The sequence below is a fragment of the Lagenorhynchus albirostris genome, chromosome 1 (assembly GCF_949774975.1).
Source record: "Lagenorhynchus albirostris chromosome 1, mLagAlb1.1, whole genome shotgun sequence".
Taxonomy (NCBI): domain Eukaryota; kingdom Metazoa; phylum Chordata; class Mammalia; order Artiodactyla; family Delphinidae; genus Lagenorhynchus; species Lagenorhynchus albirostris.
The window spans coordinates 142,126,091-142,145,151 of record NC_083095.1 but is presented as its reverse complement, the minus strand read 5'-3'; the positions used below and the strand labels follow the sequence as shown (position 1 = coordinate 142,145,151).

General features: G+C 48.1%; 1 protein-coding gene across 7 annotated transcripts in view; it reads right to left on the bottom strand.

The window, feature by feature from the left end:
* Positions 1-19,061, bottom strand: part of ADAMTS17 (ADAM metallopeptidase with thrombospondin type 1 motif 17) — a 349,273-nt gene that overhangs the window by 90,775 nt on the left and 239,437 nt on the right. For 6 of the 7 annotated variants that reach the window (XR_009541664.1, XM_060155566.1, XM_060155578.1 and 3 more), the window contains 3 exons: positions 16,732-16,859; positions 4,930-5,050; positions 965-1,033 (listed from right to left, as the gene is read on the bottom strand). Coding sequence is in view for 6 of the 7 variants with exons in the window: in XM_060155566.1 (XP_060011549.1) it covers positions 965-1,033; positions 4,930-5,050; positions 16,732-16,859 (318 nt within the window). In the remaining variant the exon portion in view is untranslated. The remainder of the gene's footprint in view (positions 1-964; positions 1,034-4,929; positions 5,051-16,731; positions 16,860-19,061) is intronic. The other variant, XM_060155587.1, reaches the window with a different exon arrangement.

Below are 19,061 nucleotides of genomic sequence, written 5' to 3'. Positions count from 1 at the left end.
ATGTTGACCTTAAACCTGCCTCAAATGTTCTGAAAAATTAATATCATCAGGCTATATTTCCCTGCAAAATACTTTTTGTCTGAACTTCACAAGTAGATGATTTAGATCATATTTTTCCCTTGTTTCAGGTTCAGCAGCAATAACTTTCCTTGGAAGAAAACCATTGAGATGGTAAGGTACCATGATGGAACACAGGTAACATCCTGGCTATGAGGACTGGGCCACTTTCAAAAGGTTGTATCAAACACATACAAAAAAAAAAATCAAAGTTCTTTTTTTTCTGGTAATAATCTTTAAAAGTGCTTGTTGGAGGATTTGTATAAGTTTCTAGTTTTCTCTTTTTGCAAAAGTTGTTTATGAGAGTATTACTGTCTTTATCCCTAAAGGTTGTTCTGGTTTCAGTGGAAAAGGATTTGGGAAGCCCAGGAGTCGAGACTAATATTCTGGTTCAGTTCTCAGAATGTGAGGTCAGCACAGGTGGGCCAAAGCAAGGCCATGGTTTTTATCTCTAGCACGAAGACCAGAAGGGTCTTACCAAGCGCTCTCTGCCCTTTGGGAAGCCCAACCCTGTAATATGGAAACTTCCTTATGGAAGAAAGCATCATCTGTGGCTAAATTCTCTGGCATATCTTAGCATTTTCTGCCGAAGTGCCAGGTGGGGCTGAGGAGAATGAAGATGTATCCCTGGCACGCTAACATGTGTTTCTGTATGGCCCCTAATCCCATGACTCTTTATCTTTCGCAGCCTTAAAATTGGTTTTATTCTATATTTTTTCTTTTTGGTAATCAGTCTTAAACATCAATTACACATGAGCGATAAATGGCCTCAGTGTTTATCCGTGGCTTCATGCATGACTCACTCCCACTGACTCTACTCAGCAAACATTCAGGCACGTAAGTGAGGTAAAAGCCCCACACCAGGCACGTCACCACTAGTTCTGCACAGAATAGCCAAACATCTTACATGAGAAACACCTGGGAACAGCCTTTGCCATCACACACGTGGACACCTTGGTACAAAGGTTATTCTTGACTAAGAAAAAGAAATACATTGTAATTGGTTTACATGCACATTGCAGGAACTGATACTGTAGTCTGTAGTCAGTGCAGAGAAGAGTCCTGTGTCACCATCAGACAGTGGTAAATTTCCCCATGGAACCTCCACACCCCATACCTAAAGACTGGAGCACAGAACTTGGCACAAGGCAGAGGTTCTAAAGCTAATTATTGAACGAACGTGTGACATGTGGATCTGCCCTTATTCAATTGGGATAGATCACGTCACTCTCCCTTTTAAGAATTGATTGTTTGAGAAGGTTCTCTTTGAGAAAAAAGTGCAAAGGGATTCAGAGCCCATGGGGCATCATGGCCAACGGTTCTCGGTGGGGTCTTCAGTCCAGGTATGTTCTGGACTGAGTGTCCATGGACACCAGTCACCTTTCTAGTGTCAAAGAGCAGCATGAAATAATGTGAAAATGACACCTTAATGAAACAAAAGCATCCTATCAAGAACTTTCAAGTTACTAAATTTAAAAAAGTTTGGCTATTTCAACTCAGCCAAAGGCTTGGGCATTTTGAAGCCCATCCATCAGAAAAGTAATATGATAGCCAATTCAAGTTGATTCCTCCTAGAGATGAGTGGCCCAGGACCTCATCTGTTCAAAGTTGGGAGGCAACAGGCCAGAGGGCAATAAACAACCTCACTCAGGATGCTACACTGGGACCTCTCAAGGACACCCTGGGGGCGTGGACACTGTCCCTGTGTGGGTCTGCTCTGGGTCCTCAGCTCAAGTACTTGGGTTAAGGACCCAGAAGAGTTCAGGCAAGGGTCAGGGCACATATATAATTGGGCACAAATCCTGCATTTGATTCCTCTTTATCTTTCTGGTATGGTATTTTCTTTGATATTCACCCTCAGGGTGATAAGGCATTCCTCCTCTTCCCAGTCTTTCGAGCTGGGCAGAGATGAAAGTTACTTTCCTATCTAAACTGACAGGATTCTGAATCCATCCGGCTGCACTTGGAGTCACCTAGATATTACATGACCCGGGCGCTTTATACCGTTTCTAAGCTGGGTTTTTCCTTCAGCCTGAAATGTCCTTCTCCCACCCCCACTGCCAGTTAATTCCTACTTGTCCTTTAGGGCTTGGGGGCCATTGTCATCTGCCCATAGGGCTGGGCGAGGAGCCCCACCAGAACTTGGGGCCCCACAGCACACCCGCTGAGCACCTCCCTTGACTGTGACCAACTCAGTGACAGTTAACTTTTATTTCTGCAACACCCTGCTCTGAAAATACAGCAGTGCTGAATGAATGTTTACTGGGTGAATGGCCACCTGGGTGAGCACGAGCAGTATCTCTCGTACATGCCTTCCAGAATGCCAGACCTGGGTTACAGGCTAGCGTTTGATGAAATTTGTTAGCTAGTGATTCATTCACGTGTGAGCGAGCATTCCACGGACATCTTCAATAAACAGCATCCACAATGACATGAGCTTATGCTCACAGACCCCAACCCCAAGGATTTGGAGAAAACAGCTTTAGACTTCAGAATGAAGGTGTGACATTTGGCAACTCTTCAGAAGGACAGAACTTTTATAGGTGGGTGAAGCTAACTGAGCTTATCTTTCTCTGAAGGTTTGCTAAGGCTTTTGTGAAGGAACACTAGCTGCATGTCAGGGTGGGGACCTCCCCCTGGAGGATTCCAGCATCTGCCATTCTATGGGGGACTGGCTGCCACAGTCCCAGAGGCCTGATCTCCCCAGGAGGAAGCCTGCACATTCACGCCCATCTCCCTTCTGTGTATGGTTGGAGCCAGGAATAGGGTGGGATGGAGAAGGGAGAGAGCAGAGGAAAAGGACATTGCTGTGATCGGAGCAATGGATGTGTTCATGCCAAGATCAAAGGCCAACAAATGGATTAGACACTGGGGGAATGCTTTTGCCCTGATCTGGGTTCTCTCGAAGTTGTCTGCTACGTGGCATACAATGGAAGTTTACAAAGGTGTATGGTGGAACCTTCCTTAATGCTCTACAGAATTGCCCAGGGAGCAGAAGTGGGCACGGCTGTGCTTGACCTGCCTTCCACAGAATGGAGCAATTGTAGTCAGTCCAGTTTATTAGAGCTCAGCACAGCATTCAGTTTACATAAAAGGTTCTAATGCTGCTTTTTAAAAAAAATCAATAGTAAACACTTGCCAGCTGCTGAGGTCTCGGTCCTAATAACTGTCCTTGCTGCACAGTTTTAGCAGGCAAGGTCAGTCTCATGGCAAACTGGAGTTAGGGTCCATATAGAGAAAGTAGCATCAGACAAAACAAAGAGCAGACGTTATCAAAGGTTCAGAGCAGTGCTGTCCACGAGAACTTGCTGTAAGGAAGAGTTCTCTCTCTGCATCATCCAACACGGGACCCCCAGTCACATGTGGCAACGGGGCACTTGAAATGTGGCTAGCGGGACTGGTGGCTGAAGTTTTAAGTTTGTTTAATTTTAACTAATTATATTTAAAATTTGAATCAATGCCAGTGGCCTGTGGCTACTGTCCTGCATGGTGCAGCTTTGGAGGGCACCTCCCCCACACCGACTTGTTCCAACGTCAGCTCCTTTAGCTTTCCTCGGGAGCCGGGCAGCAGGCACCGGTTCTCACTCAAGCTTCCTGTTCCACAGCCTGGGCACCTATCTTTAAGTCCTGAAACCAGCCCTTACGGGGCCTGAAGTGTAATTTTTAATGTCATTTTGTATTTGCATTTGCCCCTGGTTTTGCTTTCACAGGATCCTGCAAAGCATCTGTGCAACAGGCCGCCCTTTCCAAAGTATCTAGAAGGAATGTTTCCTCCAGACCAGGTCTTCTGTCCAAATAGAGAAAAGGGGGACGTGCACAGGCTTCTCCTCTCTGCCTTTCCTAGAGGCCCACTCTGTGGGACAGGGAGGAACAACTGTGATTCTGTCCCCTTGTTGGGTGGAACTGGACTGAAACACTTCTCTTCAAAGCAGTTGTGGGAATTAGAACAGAAGCTTTTCAGCTCAGCTCCACTCAAGAAGTTATCCTGGTGATGTCACTCTTGGTGACGTCGGGTGAGGGGACACTCGCCCTCCGGGTGACTTGCCTGCCTCACGCTCCCCTCATTGAGTACCAAGCAGGTACTCCCCTGTACATCATAAGCTGGTGGCCACCAGGACGGGAAATCAGAAATGCTCTCCCACCTCTGGGCGAAGCAGCCCACAGCTGTGAGGATGGTTCCAGTGGAAAGACTGTGAGGTCCATCAGCTGAACCCCGCCGACCTCTCCACGCCCAGAGTTGGAGAAGGTCTGCATCTGGGACACGGGAGATGCAGCGACTCTGCAGCCTCAGCCGGTGGATGCATCGCAGACGTCCCGGAACATGAGGCTTCACGCACGTTTTAGGGATCTGTGTAAACGCTATTCTACTCTTACTGACAGAAAACTCAGAAACAAAGAAAACCTCTTCCATCCATAGGTAAAAATGATGTGGCAAAGTGTCTTCATCACCGCCTCTGTGTGCCGGACAGACGAGGGGCTGGCACATGCTGAGGGGCGGGGCTGGTGGGACAGGGCCGCTACTGTGTGAGAATGGACCTCGGGGCCGAACCCGGAGGGCCACAGGCAGACTGTTCATGTCTAGGAACCTAAAGATGTCATTCTGGCTAAAATGTCCTTCTCTGCCTTTCAGAAATCCTAAGACTGTGGTGCTGGGTGCCCTATCTACTATTAATTACTCCTTAAACGTGAGATGCAGGGAAGGCATGTGATCGTTGGCTTTTGGGTAACATAATATACAATAAGATTGGCTTTGGGGCAATAAAATATACCACACTTGTAGGAGGCCCAGTAGCTGCAGCAACACCTTGGGGCCCACACTCACCCGTCCACCAGGCGTGGCCCAGGCCACCTTTCCTCGGGCCCTGAGCTCACCTGTGCCCCGAGAGTGGCTGAAGTCACCCTTCACCACGCGGCAGGTCTTGCCGTCCCCGCTGCAGACCCCACACCGGTCTTCTTTGGCCGCAGACCCAATGATTCCATCACAGCCGATTTTCTAAATAAGCAGAGCGCTGGGTTATTCTGGGTATAGGACTCAGAGACACACCCTGCAGGGCTGACTTCTCCATGAGGCCCAGCAGGCTGGCGCATGGGGGCCCATGATACCTCCAGAGGCCCAAGCAAATGTTTTAATTTATTTTAAAATCAGAAGAGAAAAAAGAATACGATCCAACTAGTATTATATTTGTCTTTACACCCAGAGTCATCAAATACAGGTTTTAGTATTTGTTATGGAGGAGAGGCCTGCGAAGGCCCAAGTGCCCAGAACTCACACTGAGGCCTGAGCCGGTCCCTTCCAGAGCTGCCTGAGGCGGGGCTGAGGGGAGGGAGGGAAGCCGGCTCCCACACTTCTGTTGTGGCCATAATTTCAGACAATCCATGATCCCCCTGGAGCTGCGTGGGTCCTTGGTTCTATCTCAGTTGGAACAGCCAACAGTCTCAGAAGACACAGCAGAGACCACAGTGACTTTTCTGCTGAGGTCGGGAAGCCCAGAGCTCACTCAGGCATGGCTGGGAATGAGCACCCTAGTTCTCAGTTAGGGGGATTTAGCCCAAGAAGATACCCTGCTGCTCAGATTTTTTCAACGAGGCCTGTCTGAGGGCAGAGGAGGGTCGCCCTGACCCTGGGTGGCTCCGGGCAGCACAGCCCACATCAGTTCATAAAAAGTGGGAAAAGGTTGTGAACTCCTGTTTTTCCTTAAAAAAAAAAAATGCACGAGACTTTTGTGGTCTGCAAAATAACATACCTAAGTTTATGTTATGGTAAACACTGGTGTGTTTAATTATTTGCAAGCTAAATTGCTAAAATGCCTCTCCACATTTCTCCCCTAAAGTGAAGAATTCCAGAACAAGAACTGGGTCTTCCCCACTGCCCTGTACCCTGCACTAGGTACTGGTGCCTCAAGCTGTGGAGGGTTCTACAGCCAGATAACCCAGGCCAAGGTGATTGTGCTCTTTCCTCCCTCCTTACACCCCACTCCAACCGGGGCAGGGCACGGGGCAGAGCCGGCTGAACAGCAGACCTCCTGGAGGCAAAGGCTTGGCCCCATGGCTCACCAACTGAACCCTCTGCTTCATAAAGGCAGTGCTTCTTCAACATAAACGTGCATCCGCCTCACCAGGAGGGCTGTGAAAACACTGATGCGGGATCCATCCCTAGAGTTTCTGATCCAGCAGGGCTGGGTGGGCCTGAGAATCTGTATTTCTATGAAGTTCCCAGGTGATGCTGCTGTTGCTGGCCGGGACCACACTTGGAGAACCCTGGCACCGCGGAATGCTACACGAAGAGCAAGTGAGTGTTCTTCATAGTCAACGGTCCTGAAGTCTCACCCTTGGATCCTTTTGTTTCTTTGGGAAAGAATTAATGAGAAATTACTATCGTGTGTACAAAATTGATAGCATCACTGAATATATTTCAGTGAAGACTTGAAGATATGCTAAGTGCAGAGCAAATGTGGTCCCAAAATGACCATTATGAAAACTGAAAAAGGGCAGCATTTAAAAAAAAAAAGAAGCTCAAACGTGTTCAAAGTTAGTATAAAAACAGGTAAAGGGCAAGATCGGGGGCTTTAGCAGCTAGAGGCCAGGCAATGAGCAAAAGGAGAGAGTGGACGTACGGGTGATTTAGTGACACATGGAGACCCGATGGTAACTGGCATTGACTGTCACACCTTGCCAGGGCAGACCACCAATGCGACCTGGAGGCTGCCACAGGGTACCTTGAACTTGGATCATGTGGCAGGAGCTGGCTAAGTTCACGATCTGGACTGCTGGCTGATTGCTATGAAGATGCTTAATGTAAAATTACAGGCGCTAAGAATACAAGGCAGCCAAGATCTGAAATTTTGCTCAGCCAGCATGCTCAGCAAATGCCCTGGGGCCACGTCTGCGTGGCCACATGTGTGCTGCCCATCTTCGTGTCTCCTCGTGTCCCAGAGCCCAACGTCCCAGTCCCCAGCCTGTTTCTAGTGCTGCCACAGGGCTAACACCCATAGAGCCAGCCCCTGTACCTTGGCCGCTTTCGTGTCACCCTGACCTGTCCCCACGTGGCTTCCCCATCTCCCAGGCACTCTCAGCTCTAGACTTCTCTCTCACTGGCTTTTTATTATTTTTTAATCACACTCCTGCCCAGCAATAGTGGGTCTCTGACTTGAGCAGGTAGCATCCGATACCTTAGTCAGGGTTTCTTGATAAAAGTTTTCTAGATGCTCTAAGTTAACAACCCACTTGTTCTAGACAGCTTCCCCCAAGCCCAGCGATGACACCTGACAAATCTGGGGCCACATAGCAAGTGACTGGCAGGGCCAGGAACAGTCTCCCACCTCCTGCCTCCCAGCTCCAGGCTGGCTGGATATCTCCCCTGACTGTCCTCAGCCTGGCGAGGCCTTCTGGACAAAGTAAGGCCTCTCCCTAAAGTATGCTGGCTTTGTGAGAATTTGGAAACGTTCAGAATAGAGAAGCTAAAAGAACACCAGAAACACTACCTTTGGGGAAAGGAAATGTGAGGGGAGAATCCACGCTAGAATTTCAAAAGGCTACCTGTTGTCTGGCTAAGAGATCATGGCTAGGAGGCACAGTTTGCATTTGAAATCTGCCAGACCAAGAATTCACCTGAATGCAGGAAGGACAGGCGTGGGAGGTGCTTCAGGGAGCAGCGCGACAAGGGACTCACTGGGAGGAAGGGCCTTTAGCAGGAGAGCACACATTTTCCTAGATGAGCAAACCGCTTTCCCTCCAAAGAGTCCCCTGAAAGAAGGATCTTGGTGGGAAAGAGAAAAGTGATAGTGAGGAAGGGCAGTAGCTTAAGTGAGTGCTTATAAAGCCCCTGCACAGCCAGACCAGCATTAGGTGTCCTCGGGATGTTGCTCCAGACAAGCAGAGGCAGGTCAGGGGGGCAATCGTCTCCCCTCACTGTGATTCTCACCATCGCTCCTAAAACATAATATAAAGAACATGTACACGCTTGCTCAGTAGCAAGGCCCCAACTGGCACTGGGATAGACCTCACGGGATCTAAAGTTTAAGTACATGCAATGTTTGGAATTGATTTCCTTTTTTTCGGGGATGAGGTCACCGTCAGTTAGGAGCCCAGCAAGGCCTTGATATCTGCGGGACTGCCGGAGTGCGCTGCTGCCTTGTGACACTTGGGCACACTTGGCCTGCAAGAAGCTAGCCCTGGCCTCTGTTCCTAGAGTCCAGGTTATTCACAGGTAAGTCCAGGGGCCCACTGTCATCTATTTCTCTCAGGAGGTGCTGCATGATCCTTTCCGAAACATGAGCCACCTGCTTATTTTTCCATTGGGGTGATAGGTCTTGAGGGCTAAAATTCGTCTATTAAAATGGTACGCCCTTTCACACAATTCTTGCTCTGCACTTGCTAAAGGGAATAACACCTCCTGGTTTGATCATCTGTGGTCAATTTCTAGGGCAGACAGATAATCTCCTGGGCCCAGGAACACAGATCATGCAGGGTGGCACTTATTAAACTCCAGCACACTGCAATCACCTGAAGGCCTAGGTAGGTCACACACTGCTGGGTGGGGCCCAAGGATTTGTGTTTCCGCTGAATTCCCAGGTGATGCTGCAGGCCTAGGGCTTACTGGGAGACCACTGGGCTAGGTTTAGAACTCAGAGAGAGACCTTCCTGGAGATGGCCACGGCTGTGAGACTCCAGCCCTGTGTCCTGAAGAAGTGTTCTTTCTCCCTCTGGAAAGGCCCCATGCATGGAGCTCCCACTGGGAGCTCTGTCACCCCTGAGTCAAAGCAGTTCTGGGCTGAGGTATCCTGGAGGGATGTGGAGGACAGTGCTGACGCCCCTCTGCTCCCAGGAACTGGGGCCCTCTTACAATGGTGCTCAGGTCAAGTAAACAAGCTATGGGAAGCTCCATCATGACAGAACGTCTAGTTGTAAAACCCCAAATGCCTTCAAATGAGGGCCTTACAGATCACCTGAACGCTGGTTTAAAGGCTGTTCAGAACTTCCTACTCACAGGTCTCCTCCACCCAGGAAACAGAGATCCAGACCTGAAGCCTTCAAAAGCCTTATCTGCAGGATTCACATCGTCTTATGCATTAAACTGTCAAAGGCTGGATACAGGGGGAAACTCCTCTGCTATTTTCTCCTCTTTCTTACCCAGCATTTTTTTTTGATTTTAAAAACTAGTTTCTTTTGTTAAAATTTCACCTCTCAGAACAAAAGTATCCTCAGACATGACTTAAGATTGTAGCTAACTGGCTTCTGGACTAGGGCTAAGTTACCCGGCAGGTGGGCAGTCAGCTTCTCTTCCGTCAATGTTGTGCTCAAAGTTGAGGTTCACCATGTGTGTCCTGAGGATCGTTACAGATTTGGACATGAGCCTCAGTTTCCCCATTCTAAAAATGAGAATATTAACCTCAATCTCAGAGAGTTGTTGTAAAAATTACCTCTTCTCTGGTTCAAGAAACCCAGGCTCACCACTCAGGCCCTGGTGAGAGGTTGGCCCTTTCAGGATGGATGGAGACTGTTCACAGGCCATCTTCCTTCTAAGGGGCTGGGGGACACGCCCCCTCCCCTCTCTCTATTTGAGCAGAGCAGGGCTCAACAGATAATTGTCCTCTATCCCTCTTCTGCCACAGAATCCCTGCCCCTCCAAAAAAGGCAAAGGGGAAGGAGAAGGTATTGATAGGTAGGACTGCATCTTACCTCTGTCCCTCTTGGGGGTGATGCATGAGAGCTGTGTGCAAAGGCCCATGTGCAGGTGGGCTCTCCTGTGATGTTAAGCAGCCCCACCTGCAGCGGGTCATGGTCTGTCCCAGTGGGCTTCTTAGGTCAGGTGCAAACAGGGATGCTTGCAGGGTCACCCTGTATATTAATTCTCTGGGACACCCAGGGGCTGGGACAGTTTTGTGTGCTCTGCTCTCTGCCTGGTATTAGATGCCAAGATGAATTTAAAGGGAGAGCACACAGGGAGGTCTGTGTCTGAACAGCAGCAAATCTGAGAACCAAGGGGCAAGAGCCAAACTAATCTGCCAGCAGTGGCATTTTCTCCCTTTGCTATGCAGTAGTGCCAGCAACATACGATATTCTTGGAAGGGGCTGGGATTCTTTCTTTCCCCCAAAATACTGAATGTTAGAGGAGATTTAATGTCTGTATTTATGAGGCTTGGTGTTCCAGAGGACAAGAAGACAAAATTAAAGGAAACTCCAAACAATAAACTCTTGAATCTTCCCATGTTATCTTAGTGATCCCCGGCGGTCACTTTTCTACATACACTAGGAATTCCTGCTACCCATTTCTGAGCTTCCAAAGCAGTTCCTACTCAGCATCTGTTGGTCAGAGCCCTGCTCTGCTGAAGTCAGAGTGTGTGTGACACCAAGGGGAGGACACTGTCTGGAGAATAATTAATCAAAGGCTCAGGATGGTAGGGACCTGGCAGGAAAAGCACAAGTTCTTTGGGTAGAGACAGTTCCTGTGAAACATGCAAAAAGACTAGAAAAGCATTAGTGCTCAGAACTATGTTCTGGAGGAGGGGGAGGGATGGACCATGAACAGGACAGAAGTGAAGAATATCCATCTTTAGTGATTTGAAACCTGGATTCTGCCCCCAGAATCCTGCCGCTGCTCCATGGACCATCACCAGTGACAGACAACCTCCTGGTCACCACATCCAGTGACCATTTCTCCATCCTCATCTTTGACCTGTCACTCTGTAGCATCTGATGATACCCCATCTGTGGCTGTGCATACATTCATTCACCCAAAGCAGGGTTACTGGACTCCTGTTACATGCCTAACCTGGAATAAAGACGCTAAGACAGAGGCCGAGAAGGGAGCGGGCATCCGAGCCGTCTCTTGTGTGATTCTCTACTGATCCCTTGGACAGTTCTGCCTCCCCCGCCTCTCTCCGAAAGCGGGCAGCTCTCGTGCCCCTTCTGCTTCTGATTTTTCTTGGTAATGTCACCTTCTCCTTAAGCTGCAACAATCACTCACATGCAGACAGCTCTTAAACCTCACACTCGCCCTCCCACCCAGGCTCACAGAGGGCCGGTCTGCTGACAACACCCCTAGACTCTCTGGCCAGGACACTGACCTCAATGGGGCCACACTGAAACACTGGCTCCTCCTCTAAAGCTGCTGGCTCCTGACTTCTCAGTTTTACTGTTGGATGCCTCTTGCTGCCCTCCTGGAGCTGACAGACATGGCTGCCTTCCCGGCCCTAAGCCTGAGGCCTCCAGGCCATTTCCGACCCCTCTTCTTGATATACTCACTTAGGTGCCGGCCTCGTGGCTTTGTCCCCTGAAACCTCTCTAGTGTCTATTTCTTCTCTGTGCTCATGGCCACTGCCCAGTTTAGACCCTCTCATTACTCAGCAAATGACTTATCACACTGGTTTTCTCCCCGCTGCTGCCAGATTGATCTTCACCTGGTCATGGCTGTGGACCCCACTGCCTATCAAGTATGCCTGCACTTAGGAACCTGGGACCCTCCCCGATCTCATCCCAACCGCTCAGTCCCCCAGCTTTCCTCCCTCCTTCTCCAAGTGCACACTGAGTCCAAGCACCTCCAGCTCCCGCGAGCTCCATCACACCCACAGTCAGAATAAACCCAGATTCCAGCCACAGCCTGCCCAGCCCTGCCCGGCCCAGGCCTTGCCTGGAGCCTCTGCCCCCTGCCCTCCACTGTTTCTGGAATGTGCCAGCCTCGCCCCTGCTGCCTTCTGTTGGGAGTGCCCCCCCCCCATGTCTCCGCTGGGCTGGCTCTGTCTCCTCGGAGGGCCCTGCTGCACCGCTCGCAGCCCACTGTTTACGACACTGTTTCGTCCTCACACGGGCCAGTCCCAAGAATGACCAGGTCTGTGAGTTTACATGTTTCTTGTCTGTATGGTGCATGGGGACAGGAACCCTCTTGGTCCTGCTGAGCACTGCATGCCCAGAGCGCCTTTCAGCGTCCAGCACATGGAATGTTCTTTCTGCTCTGTCTAAACCCAGTCTCTCACTGGCTCTCAATCACACCTTCACCTGTGGTTGTTAGGGTTTCACGAGTCAGTCTCAGCTTTCCGACAGACGCACCATAAGCATGTGAAGGACAGTGTCTTATAATCCTCTGTACTCTTGTCCTCAATCCAAACACAGTGGCCAGCACGGTGCTGAGCACAGAATACGTGTTCAATAAACACATAAAAATGCTGACCTCTCATCAAGCTGGGCCCTGGGCCAAACTGGGAATAGGAGACTTTGGTTTTCAAACCAGGCCCTCTGCACCCCCAGCCTGACAGCAGAGTCACCCCTCCCACAACAGCGCAGTTTAACTTTCTCATTTTTGAACTGGGACTTCCTCACACAGGTTTCGATGGTCTTGTTTGTGTTTATTTTTCTGGCTGAGAGGAGAAGCACTTCTTTTCTTCAACTTAATAGCTATCTTCCAACTACTGCCTCACTCTCTCTCTGCTGTTAGAGGGACACCACTGACTTCTTGTTTTAAATTTAATTGCTACTTTCAGCCAGCGATGCAGCCCCCATCCCAGCATTGTCTGGGCTCCTGGGTCAGCTCCACCAAGTCCTGCTGGGCTCGTCTTCCTCATTCCGGACTTCACCCTTGTCTTGCTAAACTACATGTCATTTCTTCAGAATGGATGCATGGGAAATAAAATTTCTGAGTTCTTCCATGTCTCAAAATTACTTTATTTTGCCTGCATGCTTGGTTGATCATTTGGCTGCATACAGAATTCAGTAATTATCTCAATTTTCTGCCAGGGTCAGTTTTCCTGTTTGTTTTTCTTGGTCTTTCTCATTCCTGCTGCTGGTTTTCTTCAGAGAGCTGATGATCTCTGGTTGACCACTCGTATTTGAGAATGAGGCACAGAAGGGCCAACTGATGGAACTCCAGATGTGAGGGTGGCAGTCTTCCATTCGGGACTGGCGGGAGGGAAGCTGGGCTCTGCCCCCAGTCCCAGAGGGTGGGCGCTATGCTAGAATACTAGGGTCCCTCCCCTGCTTCAGCTGTCCCTGAACAGCTTATCACACAACTTCGGAAAAGAGCCTGAAGATAACTTCCTAACAGCCCGTCAAGCTCCCAGTGCCAGGCTGGGCATGGTCAGCAATGGTAACTCATTATTTTCAGCCAACTCCTCCCTCCCACTCCATTCCCAAGTACTAGACTTCCTCAAGCATCTTCCTTTCTTTCTGGTTGTGACTCTCCATCTGTTCCAGTTTTGGCCTCTGTTTCTTCAGTGAAACTTCCATCCACTTCTGCCCTCTTGTCAAAGGGTGGCCTCTGCTTCTCTTCACCACCATGGTTTGTGCTATGCTGCCTTAACCACTGGATTAGTGGAGTACTGGGATGGAAGAGGGGTGAACATGTGGCTCAGTCTGCTGGCTTAATCCAGAAGTTGCTATGGGAGGTTAATCAGATAAAAGGGATACAGGGAATGACTTCAGAGTTTTAAGCACTGCTGTGGATAAAGTTTCAGCACTGTTGAAAGGCCCATGCATGCATAAACACCCGGTACAGATTCCTGCATGCTTGTTACCCCTTTTCACACAGGGGGACTCTTGAGGCCAGAACCTCTTATAATTCTCCTAGATTCTAGCAGTAATTCCATTTGCCTAATAGACCACAAAATAAGAGGCCAATAAATTCTGGGCAATGAAAATGGTCCATTGAAATAAGCTCCAGATTCCAGAATCGCTGAAGTCCTAAGAGCAGGGGACCCACCCACTCTTTTTTTCTGATTGCAAAATGCAATCAGAGGCTGTCTGTCCTTTAAGCCAGCCCCTTGGAGAACACAGACAATCAGACACAATCCCTCCACTGAATAAGCTTATAGGCCCTGAAGGTGTTTTGTTTCGGTGTTCATCAAGCCAGGGATATGTACACAAGTTAGGGTCCCAAGGAAATGTGACTGTAATCGGAGTACATTGGCTGCAAGTGTACGTTAGCTGATGAGGCCTTAAAGAAAAGCCAAGCATATCTGGTCCCAGGTCCATGCAGACATGTCCATCCATTTGACTCACCCACTGCCGGTCAGCAGCTTTGAGACAAGTTGCACATTAGAGGCGTATTAACTTGATTTCCTTGCTTCTGGAGGCCAACAGTAGGAATCATTAATGATGGGACTCCTGATTTATAGGGACTTGCTGAAAAATAGACAATGTTTGTGTTTCTTCCCCCAACTCACTCCCACTTTTATGAGCGCTGTTAAGTTTCATTTCAGCATGTTAAGTAATTTGTGACTCACTGAAATGAAACTTAACTCAGTCCTCATAAAACAGAGTAAAATGGTATTTTCGTGTTTCATGTTATGGTTTGAATCAGCCTGCTATTTGGAGCTTAGTGGAATCTTCTCAAAATGCCATTTTGGAGCCTCTCGTCCCTGCCATTCCCCACCAACTAGTCACCATGTTTCTCAGAATTTCCCAGAACTCCTTCTGCTACCCCAAAATAGCAAAATTTATAGCTAAAGGAACAGTGGGAAAAGCTAGCAAGTAAACCATGGCAACATTTCTGGAAGTGCTGTCTTACATAAAATTTGGATGATTTCTACCTTTTATCCACTATGATAATGGATAGATAACGACATTGATGAATAGGTACAGACCCTCTGCTCACAAAACCCCTGAGATATCTTTTTATTACTATTACTCTTCTTCTCTTTAACCAATATTCCTTGCCTTACTCATCCACAAGGACCACAGAAATCCAGAACTTTCCACTTTGGCAATCACTGTAACTAGGCATAAATACTGTATTTGTACTTAATTTCTTAGTCTTATTTAAATATGCTCAATGTTATTATAAAACTTCATTAACTCTGACTTTACTAATTTGGATTTTTGTGAGAATTGAGTTAACCTTGGGCTAAAGTTAACCTTCATAGATTCTCTCTGAAGAATGAGCACTCTTAGAAAAATTACAGATGGGATTTTTAACTTCCTTCAGAAAGCAAGTTGTTTCTCTCATGAGGTGCTTGCTGGCAGGTGTGCTGCCATATCCCAGGACAGTGGTCCTTTTGCTAGGACTGGTGGGCGGCCTGGAGGCAGTGGGTCTCTGGGATGCTTCCAGGTACAGGAGATGGTACTTCCAAGAACTGGCAGGCAGCTGTCTCCCCATTGTCAGGGTGAGGCTCTAAGGAGCGTGAGCCCCACCTGCTGTACAGCACTGTGAAAGGGGCCACCGTCTGCGCCGCCGTGCTCTAGAGCCCCCTGCCTTGAGGGGTCGTGTTTGGTTAGCACTAAGTCTCAGCGCAGGATGAGTAAATACAAATGATGAAGATGGTGGTAGAGGCATTTGAGATGGACTAGGGGGTGGAATGGGATGCGGGTGGGAATGGGAAGGCGAGGGTACACATGTCATTCGTGTCACACCCAAGTGCAGGGCAGGCTCTGGTTTGATGGTGCCCTGATGACTGCACACTTAAGGCTATTGAAATATCTTGAGTGGCATCTCAAAAACCCTGCTGTACTCACTAAAGGACTGAGAGTTTCACTGTCATGGTATGGGGGAGATTCCCTAATTGAAAAGGCTGCAGTTAGAACCAAAGTCACGGAAGGGGCACACTGGCACTGATCGCTTAGAGCTGAAATCATGTCTGGCCACTTAACGTGGACCGCACTGGCCAGAAAATTTCAGGATTCTTAGAAATGTTTCCACATTGATAAGAACACTGCAGAAGATGCTGGTGAGAGGCTGGAGGTGGCTCAGCTGGTGCTGCTCTAAAGAATACAAGTGCTTTTAACTTGGGAAATGTTTGCTAAAGGAACATACGTCATTGGGCTGCACCATGGCCCATGCAAGTGTATAATTTAGGACAGAAACAGATCTTGCACTTGGCTTGCTAGCAGGTTTACCAAAGAACCAGAACCATCAGCCATTTTTCTTTCAATGATAATGATAAGATCATTGTTCACATCTCTGCCAGAGGCTCTGCCCATTCCTTGCTACAATGCAGCAGCCCTGAGGGCCTGTCGCCCCTCCTTCCCTGGGAGGATGCCTGGCCAAGACTCTGGGGCACCAAGTGTCTATCACCCCTACATATTCGTATTTGATAACAAAGCCAGGCAGTGCCAAAGGAGTCTGGATACTGTCAAGTTTTTCCTTGAAAAATCCTAGTCTTAGACTAGTTTGGACTTTGCAGGGAAAAAAATCCACTAGGGTTGAAATGGTCGGACACCCTCCCTCCCTCCTTTCTCTTTTTGTATTCTTAAATGACATCTTTCATCACGCTAATGAATCACAGACATCCAACATCAGGATGGGTTTGGGGATTATATTCCAATGGGTGGAGCAGTCCCCAAAAGCCAAGCACAGTCACATCCCCAGGTACCACCTGTGAAGGCATCTGCTCAGTTTTACTATATCTTTTATAGCTAAACAAGCACAGCTTGTCCAAAAATGTATGTTCGTATACATCTTCCAGTCCCATCTAGTAGTCTATCTGCTCTTCCCTTTGTCATGATGTCTAAAGTTACTCCAAATTTTTTGAGATGACCCATGTTGCCACTACTCTTGCAGCACCTCAACTCTTGGGTGGCCTGCACTTGGGCCTCATGCTCAGTCACTGCTGAGGGAGGAAGGGGTGCCAGGCTGCAGGTGGCAGCACCACCAATGCAATTCCTCACCCAGGCCCCCGCCACCCTGAGCCCCTCTGGAGGGAGCCTCCCCTCCAAAGCCCTGCCAAGGACACAAGGAAAACACGTCACCTGGCACCTGCCGTGCACACAGAGGTCGGTCTCGTAGGGCCCGCAAGGCGTGCCGTCCAGGACCCTGTCGGCCACCAGCAGCGGGGACTCCTTCCCGAGGGGCGAGCAGTAGAGTTCACACGGCTTATCTAAGGAGGGAAAGGGGTGGACATTGATGTGGGATGGGGTTTGGGGGCCATGCAGGGTGCAGATGCACATGAGCGACAGGCCAGCCCAAGAGACGAGAAGTCGGCATGGGATCAAGGTCACAGGTACATGGCACATGTTGCACCCAGCCCTTGGAACGCGTGAAACAGAAAATGGAGAAATCAGGTGAATGACATAGAGGTGAGGGCACTGTGGGCTTTTCTGTACCTTGTTCTCTTTATCCTTTGCAAAGACACAGTATTTCTTTTTCCTTAAGGTATTAAAAATACCAGGCAGAACAAACATTTTGTGGTGTGCTAACCTCTAAGCAAGTTGACTATGTATGAAGGGTGAGCCTGGGGTGGGAAAGGGGGAGGAGGCGAACAAGAAGGCCTCCCAGTGAGGGGAGCAGGCCCAGGGGTGTCTCCATGGCAGTGGCTTTTGCTAACGCTTTAGTGCTCCCCAGCCTCTGGATAAAAGCTGCAGGGCTGTGGTATGTGGTAAGAAGGCCCTGGAAGAAACGGAGCAGGAATAAGGAAGAGAAAGGGGACACAGAATCCTCTAGGACAACTTATAAGAGCCATGTCCCCAGGCAGGATGGAAACCCTGGTTTCTGCTGCTGCTGGAACGAAGTGAGCTCCCAGAACATGCCAAGATCTCACGCCTTTGCCTCGATTGTTCCCTCTGCCTGGAAATCCCTCCCTGCACTTAGCTTTCTGGAAGATTCCTGGCACCCCAGAAACTTCCACTCCAGAGTTCTCTCTTCTCATGCCACCTCTGACTTGGACTCTCTATCTGCACTTTGCACACTCCTCCATTAAAGCCCTCAAATCCTACCGTCCTATAATTGTTTGAGCAACTCCCATATACAAGGGGATTTCTTCTAAGGCGGATCCTGTTGCTACAGGAGTTTGAAGAGGATGGATTTTAATTACCTTTAGATTGAAGAACTGATGGAAATGGGAGCCCTTGGAGGACAAGGAACTGAACTTTCATCTTTTGTCCTCAGGTCAGTCCCAGGACCTGGCTCACAGAAGGTCTTGGTAAATATTTTCATCTTTCTATATAAACTTTAGAGTCAGTTTGTTGATATACCCAAAATAACTTGCTGGAATTTTCATCAGGATTGCCCTGAATCTCTATATCAAATTGGAAAGAATTGGCATCTTGATATCTTTCCATTGATATGGAATATCTCCCCATTTTTATAATTGTTTTAGTTCATTCATCAGAGTTTTGTAGTTTTCCTCATATAGATCTTATACATATTTTGTTAGACTTATACCTAATTATTTCATTTTGGGGGTGCTAATGTAAATGGCATTGTGCTTTTGTTTTAAGAATTTCAGCAGTGTTCCTTTTATTTTTTATTTTTATTTTTTGGCTGCACGGCACAGCATGCAGGATCTTAGTTCCCCGACCAGGCCTCTGTAATGGAAGCGCAGAGTCTTAACCTCTGGACTGCCAGGGAAGTCCCTGGCGTTGTTTTTTTAATTTCAAACTCCACTTGCTCATTGTTGTTATATAGGGAAGCGACTGACTTTCGTACATGTACCTTATATCCTGCAACCTTGCTATAATCCCTTACTAGTTCCAGGAGGTATTTTCTGTTGATTCTTTTGGATTTTCTACATAGATGATTATGTCATCTGCAAATAAAGATAGTTTTCTTTCTTCCCAATCTGTATACAGTAAGTCCCCTACATATGAACCTTTAAGTTGCGAACTTTCAAAGATGCGAATGTATTATAAACCTATTTCAGTACAGTACTAAATAGCCGATTGTGTTAGTTGGGTAACCTAGGCTAACTCTGTTGGACTTACAAACAAATTGGACTTATGAACGTGCTCTCAGAACTGAACTTGTTTGTATGTAGGAGACTTACTGTACCTCTTATTTCCTTTTCTTGTCTTATTGCATTAACTAGGACTTCCAGTATGATGTTGAAAAAGTAGTGGTGAAAGGGGACTGCCTTGCCTTGTAATTGATCTTTGTAGGAAAGCTTCAGGATTATTTATTTTTTAATAAATGAATGGATTTTGTTCTTTTGTACACAACTGAGAAAGATAAATGCACCTTTTCTCTCTTTCTCTCAGTCACCGAATTCTAATGTGGTTTATACAATTATTTTGCAAAGGAACTTTCAGAGAGAGAAACACCAACATCTTTGTGCTGTCTCTGCAAGGCCCTTTGTCTCCACCAT